General features: G+C 37.1%; 1 protein-coding gene across 2 annotated transcripts in view; it reads left to right on the forward strand.

Annotated features, from left to right (window-relative positions):
* SMURF2 (SMAD specific E3 ubiquitin protein ligase 2) overlaps positions 1 to 26481 on the forward strand; it is a 123447-nt gene that overhangs the window by 78381 nt on the left and 18585 nt on the right. The window contains exons 5-12 of one of the 2 annotated variants that reach the window (XM_021066753.1): positions 903 to 968; positions 5513 to 5597; positions 7514 to 7597; positions 11125 to 11327; positions 14189 to 14273; positions 18403 to 18561; positions 24227 to 24422; positions 25866 to 25969. In XM_021066753.1, the coding sequence (XP_020922412.1) occupies positions 903 to 968; positions 5513 to 5597; positions 7514 to 7597; positions 11125 to 11327; positions 14189 to 14273; positions 18403 to 18561; positions 24227 to 24422; positions 25866 to 25969 (982 nt within the window). The remainder of the gene's footprint in view (positions 1 to 902; positions 969 to 5512; positions 5598 to 7513; positions 7598 to 11124; positions 11328 to 14188; positions 14274 to 18402; positions 18562 to 24226; positions 24423 to 25865; positions 25970 to 26481) is intronic. The other variant, XM_021066754.1, reaches the window with a different exon arrangement.

The following is a 26481-nucleotide window of genomic DNA, read 5'->3' on the forward strand; positions in this document are numbered from 1 at the left end:
TTCTAAACTTTGATGATATAAAGGTAAATAAGCATAAATCCTGTCCTCTGAGAAACAAGAGCAAAGGCCTGTTGGCAAAGGGAGTAGGACACATCAGAAGGACTGAACAGAAGAGGGATTGTTCTGCACAGGTCCACTATGCCGCTGTCTTAGTAGTGTCCCTTTATTTTGCAAAGGGAAAAATGTCTATTTGTGGCTGGATAGCCAGATGTGGTATAGATTTTTCTTTCTATTGCTTGTGAATGTTTCATTGCAGTAATTTATATAACCTTTTTGATGTATAGTAGCATTTAATTTTTCAAACACCTGTGGGTTTGAGTGTAGAATGCAAGGGCTAAGATATGGTCTCCTCCTTTTATCAATTCATAATTTATTTAAGTAGACAGATGGCATACAGCTATAAAAGAATTCAATTATAAACTCTATGAGCAAAGTAAAATCAGCATGCAGTGGGTGACATTGTTCCTTACTACAACTGGCCAGGCTAGTATTATATCACAGTTTACATAAATAATTTAATGTGAGGTAAGTAATACAGTTAGACATTAGAAAATCAAGACTTGGGGGATAAATTGCTTGAGAACGACAACTATTAAGTGGCAAGCCAAGACTTAGACTAAAGTGTTCTGAAATCTTTGGAGAGAAAATAACTGCATGTTGGCACCATTGTCTTAGAATTTTTGAAATCTGAATTTGTCAAAACTTTTGTTGAGACATTTATACTAACTATGTATGCAGTTAGAGCATTTTAAATATTTGTTTCATCATTAAAACAATTCTTTAAATGATTGGTCTGATTTCTAATGGATTGTAGAAATTTACTGTCAGTCTGTAGATGTTAGAATTGCTAATACCAGCTAATTTTTTTTAATTGCCTTTTTGTTGTTGTTGATTTGAAATAGATCAGAGGTTGGATCTATGCAAACTTGGGCCAAATGACAATGATACAGTTAGAGGACAGATAGTAGGTAAGTGTGGAATTTAAAGTTATGTGAATTTTGGCTTCTTTAAGCTGACCTAAACTCTGAATACCTTTTAAATCAAAGTACAATAACTATAGCCTCATTGTATTGGCATGTAATAAAGGAGTTATGCACAATTATTTGAATAGTGGATCCAGAATCCAGGCCAACTTAATTTTTAAAAAAAGCAAAAAAAAAGGAGTTCCCTTGTGGTGCAGCAGTGGGATAAGGATCCTGCATTGTCGTGAGGTCACAGATGCGGCGTGGATTCGTATTCCGTGTTGATATGGCATAGGCTGGCAGCTGTAGCTCCGATTAGACCCCTAGCCTGAGAACTTCCATATGCCTTGTGTACGGCCTGAAAAAACAACAACAACAAAAAAAACAACAACTATATGATGTAAAAAGTATAGGCTCCTAATATGAAGAACTGTTGATCCTTTAGAAGGGAATTCATTTGAAGTATACAGAAACAGTAGGGCACTGAGAAAGAAGTATTAAATTTTTCTGAAAGTAATTCTCAAACTTTTTTGAGTAAGAAGAGAATATTCTATTGAACTCTTTGTTTATTAATGCTTTATAGTTTTAATGTAATATATATATATATATATATTGGTCTTTTTTGTCTTTATAGGGCCACACCCGTGGCATATGCAGGTTCCCAGGCTAGGGGTCTAATTGGAGCTTTTTTTTTAGTTGAAAAAAGTAGAATGAAGAATGGTGGAATATCACTGACTGAAGAAAGGAGAAAATTGTTACCTTACTTACAAAATACTTAGTGGGTTAGTGGGGCTATCTTAAATTGACTTCTTTTATAAAATTTCTGAGACTTAAGAATTGCTAGATTGAAATTTGATACCTAGAGTGGTAGGACAACTGAAGTGGGCTCCTTCGAAGCTTCTTGAAGAAAAATGCAGTTGAATCTTACTATTTTATTATAGAGCAGAATTTAGAATGATTACATTATATGAAACTATCAGAGAAGTTTTAGTTGTATTTGAAGGACTTAATTTTACAAGGCAGTGAATTGGGTTCATAGTTCAGGAGTTGCCAGAGTAGCACAGCATCATAACAAAAGCCTTATTGTGGTTATCACAGGGAAATATTAACAGTACAGCATTATTCATAATTCCTGTCATTCTTAGATTGAAAAGGGTATTAAAAAATCAAAAATAAATTTTGACATATAAAACTTTATAATTGTTCCTACTTTATTGATTTGCTGTGTTGTGTAATGTTTGCCAATTAATGTTCAGTAGTAACAAAATAGTTTTACTGGGTGTGAATTTGCACTTATAAAAATAGCAGACTTGGGGTTTTCCTTCTGGCATAGTAGGTTAAGGATTTGGCATTGTCACTGCTGCAACCCGGGTTGCTGCTGTGGCACAGGTTCTTTCCCTGGCCTGGGAACTTCCACATGCTACAGACATGGCAAAAAAAAAAAAAAGACCCCCCCCCCCCATTGTCAGTGGTTAGAAATATACTTACTGGAGTAGGCTACATAAAAAAAGAAATTAAAGTGTGCGTGTGTGCATGAAATTTAAAGCTCTGTGAATTTGGTATTCATAATACCAACTGCTTTATGATCCTGCAGTTGGTGGCCCAGACGCAAACATTATGCTTTATGATCCTGCAGTTCTGTCTAGTTCTGACATTTAATAACAACTTGTTATTGCTGAATTAGAACTTTATAGATAATCGTAAATATATGCATATAATACCTAATGGAGAAAAGAACACTAGAACACTAACTTAAAATATGCATATGTCCCTTTCTAATAGTTTCATATATATGTATATGTATATTTTTGATTTTAATTACAGTGAACATAAATTTTTTTATTTTATCTTTTTCAGTTCCTGTAACCATTATTAGTATTTATAATTAATGCTTTTTAAAGGACGAATTATAACTTTAAGTCCAGTGATTTAAGTTGTTTTGCTATTGTAACACCAAAACTTGAAAACATTTTTGTACATTTAGCTTTTTTTTTTAGATTACCTTAGAAAAAAAACTCCCAATTTGAGATGATTAATTCAAGAGTTGCAAACCTTTTCTGTTTAAAATTGTTACTCAGTTCTTTCCATCTCTTTTGATGTTTTTCTTGTTTTTTATAATTATAAAATAAAATGTAGACAGAGAACTTAAGGAGCACCTATAATGTGCCACCATTGTCATTACCCTCATGTATACCTTCTTTGTTTTTGTTTTTGTCTTTTGTCTTTTTGGGGGCCTCACTGGGACATATAGAGGTTCCCAGGCTAGGGGTCTAATCAGAACTGTTGTTGCTGGCTTACGCCAGAGCCACAGCAATGCCAGGTCGAGCCACGTCTGTGACCTACCCCTCAGCTCACGGCAACGCTGGATCCTTAACCCACTGAGCGAGGCCAGGGATTAAACCCACAACCTCATGGTTCCTAGTCGGATTTGTTTCCATTGCGACGTGACGGGAACTCCCCCTGTTTTTAAAATGAGATTGTACCTTGCAGATTTTTAAATAAGCTGTGTTTTAATCTTACAATTTCTTTTCTTTTTTTTTTTCTTTCTTAAATCTGTGGATACATTTCTATAGCATTTTTAATATTGGTGCATGTTAAGCAAATAAATAATTGAACCATTCCCTTATTGGATGTTTACCTTGTTTCTGATGTTTTAAAACTATGAACAGTGCTCTGAATAACATTTCTGTGACTCATATATTGCTAGAATTAGGCTGTTTAGAAGTACAATCTCACCTAAAAATTGTTTAGATGTTTTGTGATACAGTCTGGAGATGTACATTAATGTTCATGAAATCCTTTAGCTTTGAATCTTAATATTATTCTAAACAAAGTTAATGAGAAAATACATTGTTTCTGCTGTGATTATATTTTGATTAGCATTTCACTTAGCTTTTCTGTATAAAAACTGCGTAGCACAGTTTGCTGGTCTAATTTCACCCTAACGTTTTATTTACATTCACTGAGGAGTTTGCTAATGTTGTCTCCTATGGCTGGAACTTACATAAAAGAGCGATGTGGTAAACTTCATGATTTTTCGAATTATTCACAGAGCTAGAAGACTTCAGAATTTTGAGATCCTTACTAGAATGAAGGGTTTTAAGATGTCGTGCTTTATATAGTAACCTATGAATTCCTTAAAAAGTTGGGTTATAGTCAAGTTTGCCTGTACCTCTTTTGGGAGAGTTGTCAAAAACAGATCAAGAAAAGACTCAGGCATATCATTTAGCCTAATTTCCTCATTATTCAGGTTGAGATTATCTAAACGTCAGGAATGTGAAGACAACAGTGCTAAATAAACTAGTTAGTAGAGCCCAGCCTAGAGCTCATATCTCTTGCTTCCAAGTTTATAGTGGTGTTTTATACTATACTGGATGATCATGTACTGTTGTTTGTTTGTTTTTTAACAGCCACACCCTGTGGTACATGGAAGTTCCTGGATTAGGGGTCAAATCAGAGCGGTAGCTGCTGGCCTCGCCACCACCATGGCAACCCCAGATCTGAGCCACATCTGCAACCTGTGCCGCAGCTTGTGGCAACAACAGATCCTTAACCCACTGAGCAAGGCCAGGGATTGAACCCACGTCCTCACGGACACTATGTCAGGTTCTTAGCTGCTGAGCCACAATGGGAACGCCTCATGTTCTGTTGTGACTTGTGAAATCAAAATATTTCCTTATTGCTAGAATCATGTGTGTGTGTGTGTTTAAATGGGTCAAGAATTAAACCTAAATTTGGAGTTCCCATCGTGACACAGTGGTTAATGAATCTGACTGGGAACCATGAGATTGTGGGTTTGATCCCTGGCCTTGCTCAATGGATTAAGGATCCGGCATTGCCATGAGCTTGGTGTGGATTGCAGGTGCGGCTCGGCTCCCCGTTGCTGTGGCCCAAGAAATGGTAAAAAGACCAAAAAAAAAAAAAAAAAAAAAAAAAGAATTAAGCCTAAATTAATATGAACTTTTCAAATTCCTCTGTACATAAATGTACCTTTCTTGTGTTACGCCTCTTCTTAAGTGCAGTAATGGCCTTCCATTGCACCATTACAATGGGAAAAAAGACTCTCCTCCATGAATATGATAAAATGTAGAAAACCTTAAAGGGAAAAAATCTCATTAACAAAGAAATTGCAGAATTGAGTGGAAACTAGAGTTCAATCTAAAATATTAAAGTAAGCTAAGCCAGATATCTTTTTTTGTGTGTGTGTGTGTGTCTTTTTGCCTTTTCTTGAGAGCCGCTCCCATGGCATATGGAGGCTCCCAGGCTAGGGGTCTAATCAGAGCTGTAGCCACCGGCCTACACCACAGCCACAGCAACATGGGATCCAAGCCGAGGCTGAGACCCACACCACAGCTCACGGCAACGCCAGATCCTTAACCCACTGAGCAAGGGCGGGGACCGAACCCGCAACCTCATGGTTCCTAGTCGGATTTGTTAACCACTGTGCCACAATGGGAACTCCAGCCAGATGTCTCTTAAAGATAAATCTTTTAAATTGCAGTAATTATTTCTAGTTCTGTGATTCTTAGTTTGTTTTTGTTCTTTGATAGTAAGTCTTCAGTCCAGAGACCGGATAGGCACAGGAGGACAAGTTGTGGACTGCAGTCGTTTGTTTGATAATGATTTACCAGATGGGTAAGCTAAAATCACTAGAGGAATATGTAGATGATATCCTTAAAATAATAAAAGATAAGTTGGTGTTTTTTGTATATTTTAGAAATTTGTTAATTTCAGAATCTAGGTTTTCCTTGTACTTAGGAAATTATTAGTGAGGGATCTTGTCATAGTGAATTTATAAAATAAGCCATGAATTAGATATGTTACATATTTTTTTTAAGAGTCTTGAGTCAAATCAAACTTCTTAACAAATATAAATTTCCTGTAAATAGTGTATATTTAAAAGAAAACTTTTTAAAATCAAAACTCAACCCATTATACACTTTAAATGGATATAATTTATTGTATGTAAACTATACCTCATGGAAGTTAATTAAAAATACTTTGCAAGTTAAAATCAGTGAGGTTTCAGAACTATTCTCAAACAAAGACAGGAAGCAGTGCTAAAAAGCCTAAGCTTTGGAATCACAGGTGAAATTTGTGTTTCAGCCCTGCCATTTCTATGTGGCCTTAGGAAAAATACTTAACTTCTCTGACTCTTTTTTTTTTTTTTTTGGTCTTTTTGCTATTTTTGCTCCAGCTATGGATTCCAGCTATCGATCAGCTGTAGCTGCCGCCTACCAGACTACAGCAACATATCGAGCCGCATCCAACCTACACCACAGCCACCACCCATCGAACCACGACAACACCAACCCACCTCTGCTCATCTTAACCATGCCCACCTCCTGAGTCTCAGTTTTTTAAGTCCATAAAATGGATGAGGATAATAATAATAGAAGCAGTAGTAGTAACAGTAGCTAATTATTTATTAAGCACTTACTATATGTGAGACAGTGTGCTCAGTGCTTTACATGAATGATTTCATTTAAACCTCATTAACTACCATGGCACATGTACTATGTAGGTATCATCCTCTTTTATAAATATAAGATAAAACTTATAGAAGTCAAATAAACTGATTAACTCATAAAACTAGTAAGCATAAGAATAAAGATTGGAATCTGGGTATCTAATTCTAGAATCACTTTATGAGAATTAAATGATATGTATATCATGTAATGATATATATATGTATGTAATGATAAATGATACAAAACACTTGTAACAGACACATACAACTCAATAAATGTTACTTATGTAGAATCTGAAAAATAATGCAAATGAACAAACAAAACAAAAACAGAATCATAGATACAAAGAACAAACTATTGGTTTGCCAGAGGAGAGAGGTGGGGAAATGGATGAAATATGTGAAGGGGATTAAGAGGTACAAACTTTTAAGTTGCAGAATAAATAAGTCTTGGAAATATAATGTACAACATAGGGAATAGAGTCAGTATTGTAGTAGCTTCATATGGTAACAGATGGTTTCTAGACTTGTTGTAGTGATCATTTTGTAGTGTTACAAATGTTGAACCACTATTTGTGTACCTGAAACTAATATAATGTGTCAACTATACTTGATTTTTTTAAAAAAATCCATAGTTTTAAGAGAAATGTAAAGAAAATGAAAATATGAAGATGAGAAAAATTAGTTTGGGTAGACTAAGTGCTTTAGAAAGCTTTTATATATTTTTCTAGTTAAATTTAATTTAAAAAATTATGTCTAATTTTTTTTTTTTAATGTGGTCTTTTCCCCCAACTAAATTCTGGAGAAATTAGTATAATTTAACTGAGGCTTGTTGACACATTGAGAAATTTTCAGTTTGGCTGATGGAAGATATTAGTCATACTTAAGTATAAATATTTTAGAAGCTTCAGAATTCCAGAAGATATATTGTACAGTTGTAAAATAAGTTTTAACAATTCCTGTATTCTGTGTATTGCTTTTTCAGTTTGTCATTTCTGATGCATAATAGCAAATCTCTTCCTGGTTTGCACTAAAGCCAGGCTTCCTGTTGCTACTTTATCTCTCGTTATTTTTATTTAAGCTGGGAAGAAAGGCGAACTGCCTCTGGAAGAATCCAGTACCTAAACCACATAACGAGGACGACACAATGGGAACGCCCGACACGGTAAGAATATGTACAGGTATCTTCCCGTGGTCTATGCTGTTCGCCCTCCTGAAGTCATCCCTTTCTGTTTATCTATCAGCTTTCCCAGATTTCCTTTCTTGGTTTAAACTGCTCTAGATTGATAGATCTTAGAGCAAATACCACTGTTATTTTTAAAAAGTAATTTTTTTTTCTTTTTTGGCCAAGCCACGGTACATGGACTTCTCAGGCCAGGGATCAGATCCGAGCTGCAGTTGCAATCTGTGCCACAGCAGTGGCAATGCCAGATCCTTTAACTCACTGTGCCAGGCCAGAGATGGAATCTGTGTCCTAGTGCTGCAGAGACACTGCTGATCCTGTTGCACCACAGTGGGAACTCCTTTAATTTTTTTCCTTGCTTTTTAGGGCCGCATGTGGGGCATATGAAAGTTCCCAGGCTAGGGGTCAGATCAGAGCTGTAGCTGCCTCTGCTGGCCTACACCACAGCCACAGCAACAGGAGATCCGAGTGCGTCGGTGCCACAGCTCATGGCAACTCCCAGGTCCTTAACCCCCTGAGTGGGGCCAGGGATCGAACCTGCATCCTCATGGATACCAGTTGGATTCATTCCCCTTGAGCCATGAGAACTCCCGAAAGTAATTTTTAATAAGGATTGCTTAGCAGGTCATCTTGTTACTGTAACTCCAGGGCCTGTGGTGATACTAATATATAGGTATATGTGTATGTATGTGTGTGTGTGTGTATACACTTTTTTTTTTTTTTTTTTTTTTTTTTTAAGGCCACACCGGTGACTTATGGAGGTTCCCAGGCTAGGGTTGAATTAGAGCTGTAGCTGCCAGCTTATGCTACAACCACAGCAACATGAGATCCGAGCCGCATCTGCGACCTACACCACAACTTAAAAGAAGGCCAGATCCTTAACTCACTGAGCGAGATCAGGGATTGAACCTGCCTCCTCATGAATGCTAGTCAGATTTTTTTCTCTGAGCCACTGTGGGAACTCTTGTATTCAATAAATATGTAATAAATGAGTTAGATGAATAAATTTAGAAGTCGTCTTATTTTCTAGGACTCAAGTTTTTTTGAGTCCATTATTGAAAGGCTGTAACAGAATGTGTGTACAGGATCTCCATTTATTCAGTCATGTTGGGGGGTGATTATATTCTATTGTGTCCAGTGAGGTCTGTGACCAAGATAAGTACTAGATGCTCTGAACCATACGGAAGGGCACCTAACTTAGAGTGGGTGGGGAGAGGGGTAAGGGGATGGTAGAACTTGCAAAGGAAAACTCTCAAGGAGGGAATCTCTGAACTAAATCATGAAGAATATTAGAATTTAGCCAGTAAGGGGAATGTGATAAAAATGTTCAGAGTAGTGATAACATCTATAATTCAGTTCACCAAATTGTTATGTATCAGGCACCATGCTCAGCCTTTGGGCTATAATAATGAATGGGGCAGAAAGGCCTTCCTGGAGCTTAATGTGTAAAGACATGGGGATGCAAGGTAATTTTTAGAAACTTCAAGGAAATTTTTTTTTTTTTTTTTTTTTTTTTTTGTCTTTTTGCTATTTCTTGGGCGCTCCCGCGGCATATGGAGGTTCCCAGGCTAGGGGTCGAATCGGAGCTGTAGCACCGGCCTATGCCAGAGCCACAGCAACGCGGGATCGAGCCGCGTCTGCAACCTACACCACAGCTCACGGCAACGCCGGATCGTTAACCCACTGAGCAAGGGCAGGGACCGAACCCGCAACCTCATGGTTCCTAGTCGGATTCGTTAACCACTGCACCACGACGGGAACTCCCAAGGAAATTTTTTTAAGTAATTGCAAATGAATAGGATAAGTTGCTTAATGTCCTTGTGTATTTGTTTATTTATTTATTTATTGGCCATGCTTGAGGAATGTGAAAGTTCCTGGGACAGGGATCGATCCCCATGTCACTGCAGTGACAACACAGATCCTAACTCAAAGCCCCCCCCCCCATTTTTTAATTATAAAGAAAAGTTTATTTGCCACCTCTACTTAGTGTTTTGGGTTGTTTGGTTTGGTTTGGGGTTTTTTTGGTTTTCTTTTTTTTGCTTCCTTTACTTTTTTTCCCCTGAGCAGGACTGCACCAGACACAGACTATCAAATACTTCTCAATAGCTAAGCCTACTTTTATTTATTGGAAATAAATTCCTTAACTCATTGAATCAAAAAGTTTCCTTTGTTACAATTCTCATATAGAAGCTTATCTTATGTTGCCATTTAAATAAATGCTTATTTGAGGAGTTCCTTTTGTGGCTCAGCAGGTTAAGAACCTGACTTGTATCCAAGAAGACGTGGGTTCGATCCCTGGCCTCGCTCAGTGGGTTAAGGATTCAGTGTTGCTGCAAGCTATGATGTAGGTCGCAGATGGCTGTGGCATAGGCTGGCAGCTGCAGCTCTGATTTGACCCCTAGCCTGAGAACTTCCATATGCTGAAGGTGCAGCTCTAAAACGGAAAAAAAATAAAAATAAAAAATGCTTTTTTGAGTTTTGATTTCTGGTATTAAACTGCCAAGGATTATGTTGAAGTCAGAGACCTATTTTTATCATATCTGAGTGTAAATAAATGTGTTCATTTGTCAGCGTTTTGGTGATGTCCATTTCCAACTCATTTAACATTCTGCATGTATAAGATGTGTTGTAAATGTTAGCTTAAATACTAACTCTTCATTACCTCTTAGTTTGGATGACCTGAAAGGACTGGAAGCTCTTTGAAGAGATTCTCTTCTTTCCTTTATTCATTCAGTATTTAGAACTACTCTTAAATATATGTCAAACACTATTCTAAGTGCAGGGGCATATATACGGTAGGAAACAAAACTACACAGACTCTCTTCTCTCAGTAAATATTCTAGTGGGTGAAGACAGATAAAACCAAGGATGCAATGAGAAAAATAACAAATAGTTGCTATACCAAGGAAGTAAGGTGATGTTCGGTCAAATGCCTGGGTGGCTACTTTAGATTTGAAGGTCAAGAAGGACCACTTAGAGGCAATATTTAAGCTTAAGCTGTGATTTGAATGACAAAAAGTAGTCTGGTCTAGGGAAATTAGGAGGAAAAAAATCATTCTAAGTAGAAGGAAGAGGTACTTTCCAGCACTAAAGATAGAATGACCCGCGCAGCCTTAAGGAACAGGAAGCATGTCAGTGTGGCACAGGTGGTGAGAGGATGATGAGCTCACAGGTCACAGGTCTGAGGTAGGCTGCAGCTAAGTCATGTAGGGCTTTCTGAGCTAATACATCTACAGATGCATGTGGATTTCATATAAACTGTGGTTTAAATCAGTGTAAAATGATTTGAATATATAATTAACAATCTGCTTGTCACTTGGGTTTCTTTGGTGCTTCAGGGCTTCAGGTTTGCTTTTATATAGAATTCTTGAAGTTATTATTATCTTTGTATTAATCATTCCATTTTCTTACAAGTTTTGTAAGAAAATGCAGTATATGCATTTTCTATAGAACTCTACTTTTGATATCTGAGTTGAGTGACTTTTTTTTCCTTGTTATTTGTTCAATAGACCGGCATCTGAATATTCTAGTCCTGGCAGACCTCTTAGCTGCTTTGTTGATGAGAATACTCCAATTAGTGGAACAAACGGTGCAACATGTGGACAGTCTTCAGATCCGAGACTGGCGGAGAGGAGAGTCAGGTCACAACGACATAGAAATTACATGAGCAGGACACATTTACATACTCCTCCAGACCTACCAGAAGGCTATGGTATGACAACAGAGGAAGAACCAAGTGTGATTATTGATTTCAGCTTGCTAAGAAAGCCAGAAAGTCAACTTTTAAAGAAGTTAATAATCTGGTTTAGGGATTCTGCATGAAAATAAATGTAAATACGCCCCACAACTTTGAAAAGTCTTAACAGTTTGACCTTGGGATAGTGTTTAACCTCAGCCTTTTTGCTTAGTTATAATGAAATGAGGTGAATGATACCTCTCCTTATCACAAGGAAGAGCAAATGCAACAATGTTGAGACTGCTTTGTAAATAGGCAGTGTATAAAGTAAGATGGCATTTATTGTTCTTGATAACGGCAATCTGAAGTCAGACCTGTAATGTAATCTTCTAGACGTACATATTTAGAAATAATTTTGAAAGCATATTTCTCATGGTATTTATATATGATATTTGTATTGTCTATAATTTGGGGTTATCCAAGTGGGTTATTGTAAATTTTTTAGTCACTACTGTGTTTCTGTAAAATTATTATAGATAATTTCCTAAATTTTAGAATTTCGTGTAAAAGATGAGATGAATCTTCTCTTAGTTGAATGCAGACCTTTCTAAATTAATGACAATTTGTGAACTCTTGTTGATGGTGTGGACTCAACTGTCCTCTTTCTTGCTAAAAGCTTAACCAGGTTACATCCTTGCCCTTTCTTTGTAGATCAACTATTCTGGGCTGATGGTGACACCTAGTGACCAACTTTGGGAATGCCTGGTCTAACTTGTATTCTATATTTACAGTATTTTTTAAAGTATTTAACTCTTTAATTAAAAAAGTTTTTCCCATTCATTGTACTAGGCCACACAGGCTTACTTAAAGCACGGTGATTAGCATATAGCTTGGGATACAGACAGACCTGGGTTTATAACCTGGCTTTGCCACATATTAATTGTATGATGCCAAACACATTATTTAAGCTCTCTGAGCCTCAATTTTATCTTCTATAAGATGGGGAAAATAATAGTATCAATCATGCAGATTTGTTGCAAGAAATAAGTGAAATTTCATGTGAAGCTAAAATTAGTCAAATTTAGCTGTGAATAATTAATATTCAGACCTTAGAATAAAGTTATCTCCTACCATTTCTCTTTAATTGAGATTATAAGACAAGCAGTTTGCAATGGAGTGATTATACTTGTATAATATTTGTATGGTTTGGCTTTTAAAAGAAAATTTTACACAACCAAAACAGGAGTAAAGTGGGTACCAAGGCTGAAATTACTGCAGTTGCTATCTAGAACCAGTTTTAAGCATTTTTATATTTATAATTTTAGAAGTTTAAATTAGGAGTTCCCGACGTGGCTCAGTGGTCAACGAATCCGACTAGGAACCATGGGGTTGTGGGTTCGATCCCTGGCCTTGCTCAGTGGGTTAAGGATCTGGCATTGCCCGAGCAGACAAGGCTCAGATCCCGAGTTGCGTGGCTCTGGCGTAGGCTGGTGGCTACAGCTCCGATTGGACCCCTGGTCTGGGAACCTCCATGTGCCGTGGGTGCGGCCCTAGAAGAAGGCAAAAAGAGACCAAAAAAAAATTTTTTTTTAAAGTTTAAATTGGTTTTTATTGTAGGTTTATAAATAAAATTTATACTAGTAAATATTGGAATTTTTCCTCAGATTTTTTTTTAAATTTTATTTTGTTTGTTTGTTTGTTTTTTGTCTTTTTGCTATTTCTTGGGCCGCTCCCGTGGCATATGGAGGTTCCCAGGCTAGGGGTCCAATTGGAGCTGTAGCTGCCGGCCTACGCCAGAGCCACAGCAACGCGGGATCCGAGCCACGTCTGCGACCTACACCGCAGCTCACGGCAACGCCGGATCGTTAACCCACTGAGCAAGGGCAGGGACCGAACCCGCAACCTCATGGTTCCTAGTCGGATTCGTTAACCACTGCACCACGACGGGAACTCCCAGATTTTTTTTGAAGTGGTTTTATTGCTTGAAGATGTAAATAAAGACTAAAAACCACCATTGAAGAAACCCTTGCACAATTTCTTTTCTTTGCCTTGGCTAACTCTCTTCCCAAATGCTTTGTCTTAATTTTACCTTTGACTTTTTTCTGCCCAATAAGCACACTCTGTAGTCTTCCTCTTTGTAGCTTGATTAATATGCCTTTTTTGGTTATAGTATGTTTCATTGTATCATATCTTTTTTGCTTCTCTTTGAGTCCAAATGTAGTCTCGAGAATACATTTCCTCAAGAAAGAAAAAAGCAAAAAGCATAAGTTTTGATACAAAATTAGGCATAATTAAAAAACTATTACCTAGAGTTCTTTGGTAATCTGGTTGGTGTTAGGACTCAGTGCTTTTCACCATTCCAGACCAGGTTCAATTCCTGGTCTGGGAACTGAGATCTCACATCAAGTTGCTGCATGCTGCAGCCAAAAATAAATAAAAATTTTAAAAATGAAAGCATTATCAGCCTGCAAACTCGTTGAAAGTTTCTGCACATCCACTGAGTATCTCCCCAAAGTTGGCCAAATTCTCTGAGCCCTTCTGTTCCCCTTAGGCTTCATATTTAAGACAAATATAATTTCTTCGTTTCATTTATCATTGGTACTGCGACCATCTCATTTTCTATTTTCCATTGCAACCTGTTTAATATTTGAGCCACATCGTAAGTGTGGATGGCTTTTAGATAGCTGGCCTCTGACCCTCACACAGTTTATAAGATTGTTTCCAGGAGGAAATGTGTTCTGAGTTCTGAACAAATGATTTTGTAAAGCAGTTCTTTTGTAATTTAATAGATTGGAAATTTGGAGAATTAACCTTTTGATAAAATATCCTAGTGTCTATCACTGTTTTTGACTTGTTTCTGAATATATTTTTATTATTAGTGTTTCTTAATTTTACAGAACAGAGGACAACTCAACAAGGTCAGGTGTATTTTTTACATACTCAGACTGGTGTGAGCACATGGCATGATCCAAGAGTGCCTAGGTAAGAACATATTCTAATACCCTTCATACCGTTGAATATCCATTTTATCTAATATGTTTTGTGTTTGTTTATTTAATCTTTAGCTTCTTCAAATAGTTTGTGTAAAAGTTTGGCTCTTTCTGATCATCTTTTCAGTTTCGCATTTAGTAGTCCTACCTGCTCTGCAATCCTGTCCCAATGCCATACCCTCCAGTGACACCCCCCCCCATTTCTCTCACCGTTAAAAAAATTGCAGAAAGGGAGTTCCCATTGTGGCTCAGCAGAAATGAATCCAACTAGTATCCATGAGGATGGGGGTTTGATCCCTGGCCTTGCTCACTGGGGCAGGGATCCGGCGTTGCCATGAGCTATGGTGTAGGTTGTAGGCATGGCTTGGATCTAGCGTTGCTGTGGCTGTGGTGTAGGCTGGCAGCTATAGCTCCGATTAGGCTCTAGCCTGGGAACCTCCATATGCTGCAGGTGCAGCCCTAAAAAGACAAAAGACAAAAAAAAGAAAAAGAATGTTTTACTTTGTGATAGAGCTTAATTAGAATCTTTTAAGGGTGGCAGCCAAGGAAATGTATTACCATTAATTATTATATAAAGGTTGCCATTTCTGTCTTTATGATATAAGATGTTGATTTTTAAAAAGTAATAGGAAATTTTTTCAGTTAAAAATTTTTACTGAAAAAAAATCCAAGTGCCTAACTTTTAGACATAATAGTTTTGTTAAATATATTATGAAAACTAGTGTTTTTGGATTCTATTTATCAAATTGAAGGTCTATAGTGAACCTTTCTATAAAATAATTTAAAATCATTGGAAAGAAATATAAAGAAAAAAATTTTTTTAAACTAAATGATTCGTAGTTGGGCGAAAGTTGATCTTGAGATGCCTGTTCAGTGAGTAGTATGTAGGGGTTCTCCTGTGGCATGGCGGGTTAAGATTGGCTTGTCTCTGTGGAGGTACCAGTTTGATTCCTGGCCCTGCCACAGGGGAAAAAAAAGAGAAGAATGTCATTTAGCATCAGAAGTTGAAATTGAGGAGTTCCTGTTATGGCACAGTGGTTAACGAATCCAACTAGGAACCATGAGGTTGCGGGTTCGGTGCCTGCCCTTGCTCAGTGGGTTAACAATCCGGCGTTGCCGTAAGCTGTGGTGTAGGTTGCAGACGGGCTCGGATCCCGCGTTGCTGTGGCTCTGGCGTAGGCTGTGGCTACAGCTCCGATTCAACCCCTAGCCTGGGAATCTCCATATGCCGCAGGAGCGGCCCAAGAAATAGCAAAAAAAAAGCCAAAAAAAAAAAAAAAAGAGAAGTTGAAATTGAGAAAGATTTTGGCACCCCTGTTGCTAATATATTCTTATTCCTAATGAAACAGTGTCAGTTTTTCATTAATGAATAAAGACTTTCTATAAAGACTTAAAAATATTTCATGTTGACTGTTGAATAATGACCTTATGAAATAATGCTCTGGATTATATTTCTTTCCTTTAGTCTCTCTGCTCCAAATGGTTATCTTAAAAATTAGTCCTGGAGTTCCTGTTGTGGCACAGTGGAAACAATCCGACTAGGGATGATGAGGTTGTGCGTTTAATCCCTGGCCTCGCTCAGTGGGTTAAGGATCTGGTGTTGCCATGAGCTGTGGTATAGGTTGCAGACATGCTCGAATCTGGCATCGCTGTGGCTGTGGTGTAGGCCGGCAGCAACAGCTCCGATTAAACCCCTAGCCTGGGAACCTGCATATGCTGCAGGTGCGGCCCTAAAAGGACAAAAGGCAAAAAATAAAATAATAAAACTAAATAATAATAAATAAAATAAGTCTTTTGTTTGGGGGGATCCTTTAGTAAATAGGTCTTTTGTATGGGGGATCTTTTATCAAGGCAGACTATAAATATTTAGATTCTATTAAAATAATCACTTTTTAAAAACATTTATAAAATAGTGTAACTTGGATACTTTAAAACTAACTTTATTTAAATATATCTAGGATACAGATTATCTGAGAAGTCCCCTTTTAGAATGTTTTATTTTATTTTTTTTAAATAACAATTAATAGGGAGTTCCTGTTGTGGCTCAGTGGAAATGAATCTGACTAGTAATCATGAGGTTGTGATCCCTGGCCTCGCTCAGTGGGTTAAGGATCTGGACTTGCTGTGAGCTGAGGTATAGGTCGAAGACATGGCTCGATCCTGCATTGCTTCAGCTGTGGTGTAAGCTGGCAGCTGTATTTCCAATTCCCTAACCTGGGAACTTTCATATGTTATGGCTGCAGCCCTAAAAAAAAGCAAAAACAAAAACAAACAAAAAAAATTAATAGGAGTTCCCTGGTGGCCTAGCAGTTAAGGACTTGCCCTTGCCATTGTCACTGCTGTGTTTCAGGTTCGATTCCTGGCCCAGGGGCTTCTGCATGCTGTGGGTGTGGCCAAAAAAATAAGATAAAATAATGATTAATGCTTTGTTGTTATACTGCATACTAAATACTGATCTGTATACTTTTTATGGCTGTGTAACATTCCATTTTCTTTTAATCATTTTCCACTTTCACAAAGAGTGCTTTCAGTTTTCTGCTTTTCATCAATTCTTTAGAGCCCTCCCATGTATGACTATAAATCTATGAAATTGTAAATAAAATGATATAAAATCAAATTCTGCATTCTATAAAAAGAATTTTTCTTCGATCGTAATAATTGCTTTTCATTTCTGAAAGTTGTTTTACAATTTTGTCTATTCATTTTTAATAATCATTTGTAATTTGTAATTGCGCCCTTTTATTTTTTTTTTAATGTTACATATTGTAGCTATTCTCTTTGATCTCTAACAGTACCTGGGGATCTACTTCTGTGGTTTTATTTCTTCTGACTCTCCGTCGTCATGACTTCCTTTCTAAAGTGATTGGTGATCTTTGATTGTGAGTTAGAGTTTAATTGGAGTTCTTTGGACCTAAAGTGAGAATTCAGGAAGTTTTCCTGGAATCCCTTCATCTTCCCTTTGAGTTTTTAGTGGGGAATTTCCAGGTTTCCTTTTCCAGCTTTGTGGCTGGCCTCAGGCTGAGTTTCCCAATTAATCACTCCCCTCTGGCAGCTCTCCACTCTGCCTGCCACTCAGGTACCAGCTCCAGCTCTATTCACTTAAAAAATTTTAGAAGGATTCTTGGAACTTTTCCCCTTGCCTCTTTTGAGGCTAGCAGTGTCTCAAATAGTGTGTTCTTTCTCGTCTTTAGCTGTTCGTGGCAGAAGAATCTCCAAGGCGCCTATAAGCAGAAGTCAGAAATCACTGTTTCCGTACCCATCATTATGTTTTCCCTACGACCAGGAAGAGATTATTTCATGAAAAATCTTTTTCTAGATTAACTTTTAAAACATAATTTTTATAAGATTTTCCATTATAATAATTGGTTACAGTTTAAATTTACATTAGACTTGCTTTTATTTATTCTTCAAGGTCCTATAAATCTTTGTCATGTATAATAGTGTTTTTAAGAACGCGAGGATAATGCCAATGGTCCTTGGTCTGTTAAAAGTCTCTGCTTCTTCTATCGTACAGGAAACCTTAGAGCCTTCTTCCTAAGGTGTCTTAAACAGGCTCGTCTTTCATTAGCTTTACAGCTTTCAGAATTTAAAATGGAGCCATTATCCTTTAATGTACATACCGTGGTTATTTTTAGGATCTTAATTTCAGTAACACCTCTAGTTTTGCTTTGTTGAAAATCTTAAAATTAATCGTGGAATGAACAGTTATACAAATTTTATGGTATAGCAAGAAATAATGGAAGGGAAATATTTTAGAAAATAATTACTTGTATCACTGACGTTTGTAAAACTACTTTGTCAGACAAATATTGAAGTACAGTTTATGTTGGCAAATGTTGTGATTGCTTTTATATTAATTTAAAACCTGAATTGCACTAAAGCCCAAGAATGGACTTACTGAAAATGTAGGCTGTGTAATAAGTTTCTGAGCCCTTTATGGATTGGGTTTAAATATGCAAGTTTGTTAAACCATTGGGAATTAAAGATTTCAGCTGAACATCTCAAGTTTCTGAAACAATACATTTTCTCAGACTTCATGGAATTGTTCTGTGTCATTTACACTTGCTTGGCTCAGCAAGCCCAGCAGTGAGGTATTTTTTATTTTATATTTGTTTTTGCAGGGATCTTAGCAACATAAATTGTGAAGAGCTTGGTCCATTGCCTCCTGGATGGGAGATCCGGAATACAGCCACAGGCAGAGTTTATTTCGTTGACCATAACAACAGAACAACACAGTTTACAGATCCTCGGCTCTCTGCTAACTTGCATTTAGTTTTAAAGTAAGTTTTTGAAACTTTGAAACAATACCTGTTAAAATGCGCATCTGAACAAGACTGATAGATTCTTTTTTTGTAATAAATGTGATCGGATGTCCATTCTCTTCAATTATAAATTACTTTTGTTGAGCATCATTTTATGTAAGAGTATGGCTACTTTTATCTGGTGTATGAGTATTTGTTCCTGTGCTTAAATAGGAACCTGTCCTGAAATGTTAGGAAAAGGTGCACCCTAGCACATCTGCAGAGACAGGCTGCTTTATGTGGTAGGTGAATTTTTTTCCCCTGAGTGTATCAGAAATAGCTCCAGGAGAGCTGGATCTATTCCAGAGGGTTTTCTGTTATGTCAGTTTTGTCCTCCAGCTTTAAGCCTTCTTTACCATTTTCAGGACTTAGTCTTCCTCACAAGTTTTTGTGAATGGACTTGATGTACCCTGGTTTTTTTTTTTTTTTTTAATTGAAATATAGTTGATTTACAGTATTGTGTCAGTGTCAGATATATAGCAAAGTTATATATGTGTGTGTATGTATGTGTGTGTTATATATACGTGTATATGTGTATATATATTATATATGTGTGTGTATATATATGTATATATATTTCCATTTTAGGTTATTATATTGAATATAGCTCCTTGTGCTATATAGCAGGACCTTGTTGGTTGTCTATTTTTTTATATAGTAGTTTGTATCTGATAATCCCATACCCCTCATTTATCACTCTCTACCCTCCCTTTCCCCTCTGGTAACCATAAGTTTATTTCCTGTCTGTGAGTCTGTTTCTGTTTTATATATCAATTCATTTGTATTATTATTATTATTTTATTTTATTTATTAAGCCATGCCATGACATGGGGAAGTTCCTGGGCCAGGGATTGAACCAGTGCCACAGCAGTAATCCAAGCCACAGCAGTGACAACGTTGGATCCTTAACCTGTTAGGCCACCAGGGAACTCCATTATTTGTATGATTTTTTAGATCCCACATATAAGTGATATCATATAAGTGATACATCCTTATTCTCTCTCTGGCTTACTTCACTTAGTGTAATTTCTCCAGGTCCATTCATGTTGCTACAAATGGCAGTGTTTTTTTATGGCAGAGTAATATTCCATGGTGTGTGTGTAATATATAGATATCACATCGTCTTAAACTGAGCATCTGTTCATGGGTACTTAGGTTGTTTCCATGTCTTGGCTGTTGTAAATAGTGCTGCTATGAACATTGAGGTATATGTATCTTTTCAAATTATAGTTTTCATATTTTCCAGATATATGCCCAGGAGTGGAATTGCTGTATCATATCATTTTTAGTTTTTTCAGGACTCTCCATACTATTTTCCATAGTGGCTGCATCAATTTATATTCCCACCAACAGTGTAGGAGGGTTCCCTTTTTTTTTTTTTTCCCTTCACATCTCTCTGGCATTTACTATCTGTAGACTTTTTTTCGGGGGGGGGCTGTGTCTGTGGCATTTGGAAGTTCCCAGGCCAGGGATTGAACTTGCACCACAGCAGCAACCCAAGTCACTTCAGTGACAACATCAGGTCCTTAATCTGCTGAGGCGCAAGAAAACTCACTATTTGTAGACTGTTTGATAAGCCTTGCTTTTTTTAAAATCATCTTTATTGAAATGTAATTGACACACAAGTTGTACTTATTTACAGTTTAACTTTTGACACATTATGTACCTGAGAAACCATCACCGCAGTGGAGATATCCATCACCCCTGAAAGTTTCCTCATACTACATTGTAGCCTCTTGGCAGTTCCTCCTACTGTCCCTTCCCTAGTATCTAAGGCCGCTGTAACAAAATGGCACACACTGGGTGGTTAAAAACAATAGAAATTTATTTTCTTACAGTTCTGGAGACTAGAATTCAGTATAAAGTTGTCAGCAAGGTTAGTTTTTTCTGCACTTCTGAAGGAAAATGTGTTCCATGCCTCTCTCCCAGCTTCTGGTGGTTAGCAGAAACCTTGCTGTCCCTTGGCATGTGGACACAGCATCCTCATCTTTGCCTTTGTCTTCACATGCCCTTCTGTGAACTGTTACCCACAAAACTTCTGACACCAAATGTGTGGGGTTTTCCCTCAAGCATACCAATTCTCCATGCCTGCAGACACTAACTAGGTATACAAATCTTGAATTCAGTCTGACACCACCTGCAGTTAGCATCAGGCCCTACAGGTGAAGGGCTCAGTCTCACAAGGCTGTCCTCATTTCTGATGTCAGTTGCAAGTCCCAGGCCTCCCCAGCTTCTTGCCAACTGGCTGTAAATCGAGGTGTTCTCAGGACTCCCTCCTTGGGTTCAATAATTTGCTAAAATGGCTCATAGAACTCAGAAATTATTTCTTTTACTATTAGCAGTTTACAATAAAGGATGCAACTCACCAACAGCCAAATGGAAGAGAGGCATAGGGCAAGGTATGGGGCTGGGGACAGGATAGAGCTTCCATGTCCTCTCCAGATGCTCTATCCTCCCAGCACCCTCAAGTATGTTCACCAGCCCAGAGGCTTTCCGACCTTCATTTAGGGGTTTTAAAGGAGATGTTATCACATAGGAATGATTGATTGTTAACTCAGTCTCCAGCTCTTCTCCCCTCCCCAGAAGTTGGGGGGATGGGACTGAAATTTCTGGACTTCCAATCAGGCCTTGGTCTTTCTGGTGACCAGCCCCCATTCTGATGCTATATGGGGGCCCAGCAAGTCACCCCATTGAAACAGAAAGAATGCTCCTGTACCCAGAAAATTCTAAGAGATTTAGGAGCTCTGTATCTTGTCCTGGGGACAGAGACCAAATATTGGAACAAAAGACACTCCTTTCACCTCTGTAACTCAGGAAAGTTCAAGCATTTCTGGAATTTTATATCCAGAACTGGGGACAAAGACCAAAATGTATTTCTTATTATATCGCTTCTTATAAAGATACCAATATATCAGGTTTAGGGCCACCCTAATTCAGTGTGACCTCATTTAACTTGATTATGCATCTGCAAAGACCTATTTCCAAATACAGCCGTGTTCACAGGTACCAAGAGTTAGAACTTCAGCGTACCTTTTTGGACACATCCCATCTTCAGACAACCACCGATTTGCTTTCTGTCACTATACATTTGCAGTTTTCAGAGTTTTAGATGAGTGGATTCATACAGTATGTATTCTCTTCTGTTTGGTTTCTTTTACCCAGCATAATTATTTGAGGTTCATGTCTGTTACATATATAGTTCTTTTCATTTCTGAGTGGTGTTCCATTGTATGGCTAGACTTCAGTTTCTCTCTCTGTTTATCTCTTGATGACCATTGGATGATTTCAGTTTTTGGCTCTTACAAAACTGTTGTGAGCATTTATGTTTAAGTCTTTGTGTAGACATGTGCTCTCACTTCTCTTTGATAAATACTGAGTCTGAATCATGTGGTAGATTTGTTCAACTTTTTAAAAAACTACTAGATTGTATTTTGAAGTGATTATATCATTTGATGTTCCCGTAAGTGTATGAGAGTTGTAGCTGAGCCACATCCTTGCTAATATACACTTGGTATGGTTGATTTTGACATTCTAATAGGTGTGTATAGTGGTATTTTATTGTAGTTTTAATTTGCATTTCTGTAATGACTAATGATGTTGCGCATCTTTTCATGTGCTTATTTCCATCTGTATATCTTCTTCAGTGAAATTTTTTACGTCCTTTTGAAAAAAACTGAGTTTTTTATTTTTATACTTTTAAGTGTTTCTTTTTTGGCCATGCCCAAGCATGTGAAAGTTCTTGGACCAGGGATCAAACCCATGCCAGAGCAGCGACCCAGGCCCTGCAGTGACAGTGCCAGATCCTTAACCCACTGCACCACAAGAGAACTGCTTAACATTTAAGTTTGGAGAGTTCTTTAGATGTTCGAAATAAAGTTTTATATCAGATATATTCTTTAGAAAGATCTTCTAGACTCCAACTTGTCTTTTCATTTTCTTTTTTTTTTTTTTTTTTTTTTTCTTTTTGCCTTTTCTAGGGCCGCACCTGCGGCATGTGGAGGTTCCCAGGATAGGGGTCCAATGGAGCTGTAGCTGCCGGCCTTCGCCAGAGCCATAGCAACTGGGATCTGAGCCATGTCTGTGGCCTACACCACAGCTCACAGCAACGCCGGATCCTTAACCCACTGAGCAAGGCCAGGGATCGAACCTGCAACCTCGTGGTTCCTAGTTGGATTCGTTAGCCACTGAGCCATGACGGGAACTCCTTTTCATTTTCTTAATAGTGTCTTTTGAAAGCAGAAAGTTTCTTTGAAATTTCAATGAAGTTCATTTTATCTATTTGTACTTTTATCATTGTGCTTTTGGGATCATATTTAAGAAATCTTTCCCTGACATCAGTCATATAAGTTTTCTAACTGTGTTTCAAAGATTTCGTGGCTTGAGATTTACATTAAGGTCTCTGATCCGTTTTGAGTTTTGTATTTGGTGTAAGGTATACACCAGTTCTTTTAGGGGAGTATAGATTAATATAGTTAAGGTGTATTTTAGGAGTTTTTATATATTTGTTTTGATTTATATATGTGTGTATACATACATATATATATATAACACCTTTATTATAATGTTTACAAGAGTAGTAAATAGTGATTTATAATTTTTATCAAAGCTGCTTTTTTCTCTGGATAGTTATTAGTTAAATGTTCCAGGTATAAAGTTTAGCATGGTATTTAAGAATCACGTATATAAAGTAAGTTGAGTGATTTGTTAGTGAACTGAAGGTTTTTTTTTTTTTTTTTTTTTATTTCCTCATAGCTATCATTACTCTTCACTTGTAAGTTAGGAGATTGTAGTCTTGTATGTAAAATTCCAGCTGAATCACTCAAGGTCTGCATAGATGTCCATAGTAAATTCTCTGACTTTTAATTTCCTGACTGTTTATTGGAATTAACTATTCATTATATCGTAAGAGTCTTAAAAATTCTTAGATGCAACTTATATTTTTGCCAAAGAATAAATATATTATTAGGCAGTGTGCCTTTTAAAAATTGTTATATTTCTGCTGTACTTGGGAGATTATTTACATGTATTTATGGTAAATCATATATGTGCAGTTAGAAGTCACTTCAGCACAGTAGACAATGTGAATGTACTTAATGCCACTTACTACAATGCTTAAAAATGGTTAAAATGTAAAGTTTATGTTACGTGTATTTTACCACAATAAGAAGTTGTCATAAAGCATTTAGACTTGTTTGTAAAGTTCTCATTTCTCTGTGCCAATAATTTCCACGTGACCTGTGGTCTAGACTGTAGCGTGCCTTGAAGGGGGCCCTGTCAAGCTGCCAGTTCAAAGTTTGTCTATTCCAGAGAGACGGACTCTAGATAACAGGGCCAGGCTTTGGCATGTGCCTGAATTTTAAAATGAGTGATGGTAAACTATGCGGAAGAAAATGGAAATGGTATTTGAGAAAGTTGTTCTCAGCAGCTGTATAAAGCTTTTGAGATAAAACTCTATTATCCAAGTCCATAAATTCTGAGAGATAAACTTTAGAATTAGTTTATTGTTGTCAAAAATGTCAGGCTAAGAATATAATAAGGCCTAGAATGATATAGCTAGACTTGGTTTAGAGTATGATGCTATTTTAAATATATGATTGCTGTCTTTTTTGTTTAAAATACTTTAGTAATATTTGTGTACTTTTAGTCGACAGAACCAGTTGAAAGACCAGCAGCAGCAGCAGGTGGTATCGTTATGTCCTGATGACACAGAGTGTCTGACAGTCCCACGGTACAAACGAGACCTGGTTCAGAAGCTAAAAATTCTGCGGCAAGAACTTTCCCAGCAACAGCCTCAGGCTGGCCATTGTCGCATTGAGGTTTCCAGGGAAGAGATTTTTGAGGTAAACTTTTTTTATAGTTAATTGAAGTGTAGTTGATTTGCAGTGTTCTGTCAATTTCTGCTATACAGCAAAGAGGTAAACTTCAAGTCTTACTCTAAAATAGAGAAAAAATTAAATTTCACTGATTTATTCTGTTTTCCAAGTATATTTTGGGGCACTTAGGTCTCTTTAGAATGGGAGAATTTTACTTCCTTTTTTTTTTTTTGGTTGTGCCCAATGCATGTGAAGTTCCCTGGTAAGGGACTGAACTTGTGCCACGGCAGCACCCCAAGCTGCTGCAAGACAGTGTTGGATCCTTAACCTACTGCACCACAAGGGAACTCCTAGAATGGAAGAATTTTCATTAATTTTTTTTAATTGAAGTATAGTTGATTTACAATGTTGTGTTAATTTCTGCGCTACTGCAAGATGATTCAATTACACATATACATACGTCCTTTTATTTAAATATTTTCCATTGTGATTTATCATAGGATATTGAATATAGCTCCCTATATAGTAGGACTTTGTTGTTCATCATTAATTTCTTTTTTAATTGTGGAGAATAAAGGCAATAATACTGGAGACATTTAATATAAGATAAACATATAAGTAAGAGGGAGTGTGAGATACTCTGTGCAGCTTGATCTATGTATTGCAAATATTTATTTGATTTGAATTTTAAAAGTCTACAATACTATCCATCCCTTATTTTCTGATTCTTCCAAAAGGTAAGGGACTCTTAAGTCAGAAAATCCCTTTGTTTCATTACTGTTGGACTACTTCCTTAATTTATTGAAAATCTTCCTTTCTAGTATATCCTTTATCTTTGGATTTTATAGCTCTAATAGCAAAGTTCTTACATAGTAAGTGGCAGAGGTCCAAGGCAGGGTTTCCCACTCATTAAGGGTTCTTAGGCAGTAGACGTTTGGGCGACTTTGTAATCCTTCTCCCAAAGGATCAACTTTTTTCTCTCAGAACAGTTCTGACCTTATTTGTAGTCCGTCATTTGTATTTTTAAAATAATACAAAGTTGTCAGTTTAATGAAGATTACATTAATGACTACTTATGTTTTCTGAAACTTCTTTTTCTTAACTTTACTTTCTACGGTGTCTGTGACCTAGAGGTTAATAAAAAAGTTTGGTCCTGCTATGAACTTCTGTTTTTTGATGTGAGTGGAATCATTGCTATGGTTCAGAGGACTTAAATATGGAGTTTTGCACTTAGTAGGCTTTTAATATAATATTTATCAAATGAATTGGTTCCAGTAGTTTTAAGCTATATCACATTTTGTTTTTAGAAGTTTGTTTAGATTTCAAACACTTGGAGTTTATCTGTTGATTTGATAAACAATTTCCACCTTATTTAAATAAACATATGTTTTGTAGGTGGAATGGGAGGGAGAGTTTAAGTAATAGGTTAAAGGCACCTAGTAATAATAGTGTATTAAATGTTTTTTTCAGGAATCATATCGGCAAGTCATGAAAATGAGACCAAAAGATCTCTGGAAGCGATTAATGATAAAATTTCGTGGAGAAGAAGGCCTTGACTACGGAGGAGTTGCCAGGTGAAGACTTGCTTCTCAGTAACTGATGTGTGGATCCTCATGTTCGCAAATTTAAGATATTTCCTGTGGCGTCGCTTTCTCATTGATACGTGTTTTCTAGCGTAATACTCCCTATTGTGTGCGATGTAAAGGATACCCGAATAGGTGTATTGCTAATGAGGTTAGGATGGTACTGCTGCCAGAAGAGTGCTTGTGATCTCCCCCGTGGACCGGGCAGTCCACTGAGACTTTCTCTGAAAACTCGTTGCAACCCTCTGGGGACTGTTTGTAGGCCCTGCAGGCCAGGACTTTTCTCCTTCTCTCTTCTTCAGTACATGTTATCCCCTCTGCTTTACATTGTCAGGAACAATCTTGAGATTTTAATGGTGTGTATTCTGCTGTTTTCCTTTGCTTTCATTGCCATACTTTTTAACTTTGGTAAAGGAATGTTTGTAAGTATGTGTATGTATGCGTGTGTATCGTAAATTGTCCTTAGAATGTTTCAATACAGAAGCTGTAATGTTTATGCTATG

This window comes from Sus scrofa, chromosome 12 (assembly GCF_000003025.6).
Source record: "Sus scrofa isolate TJ Tabasco breed Duroc chromosome 12, Sscrofa11.1, whole genome shotgun sequence".
Lineage (NCBI taxonomy): Eukaryota > Metazoa > Chordata > Mammalia > Artiodactyla > Suidae > Sus > Sus scrofa.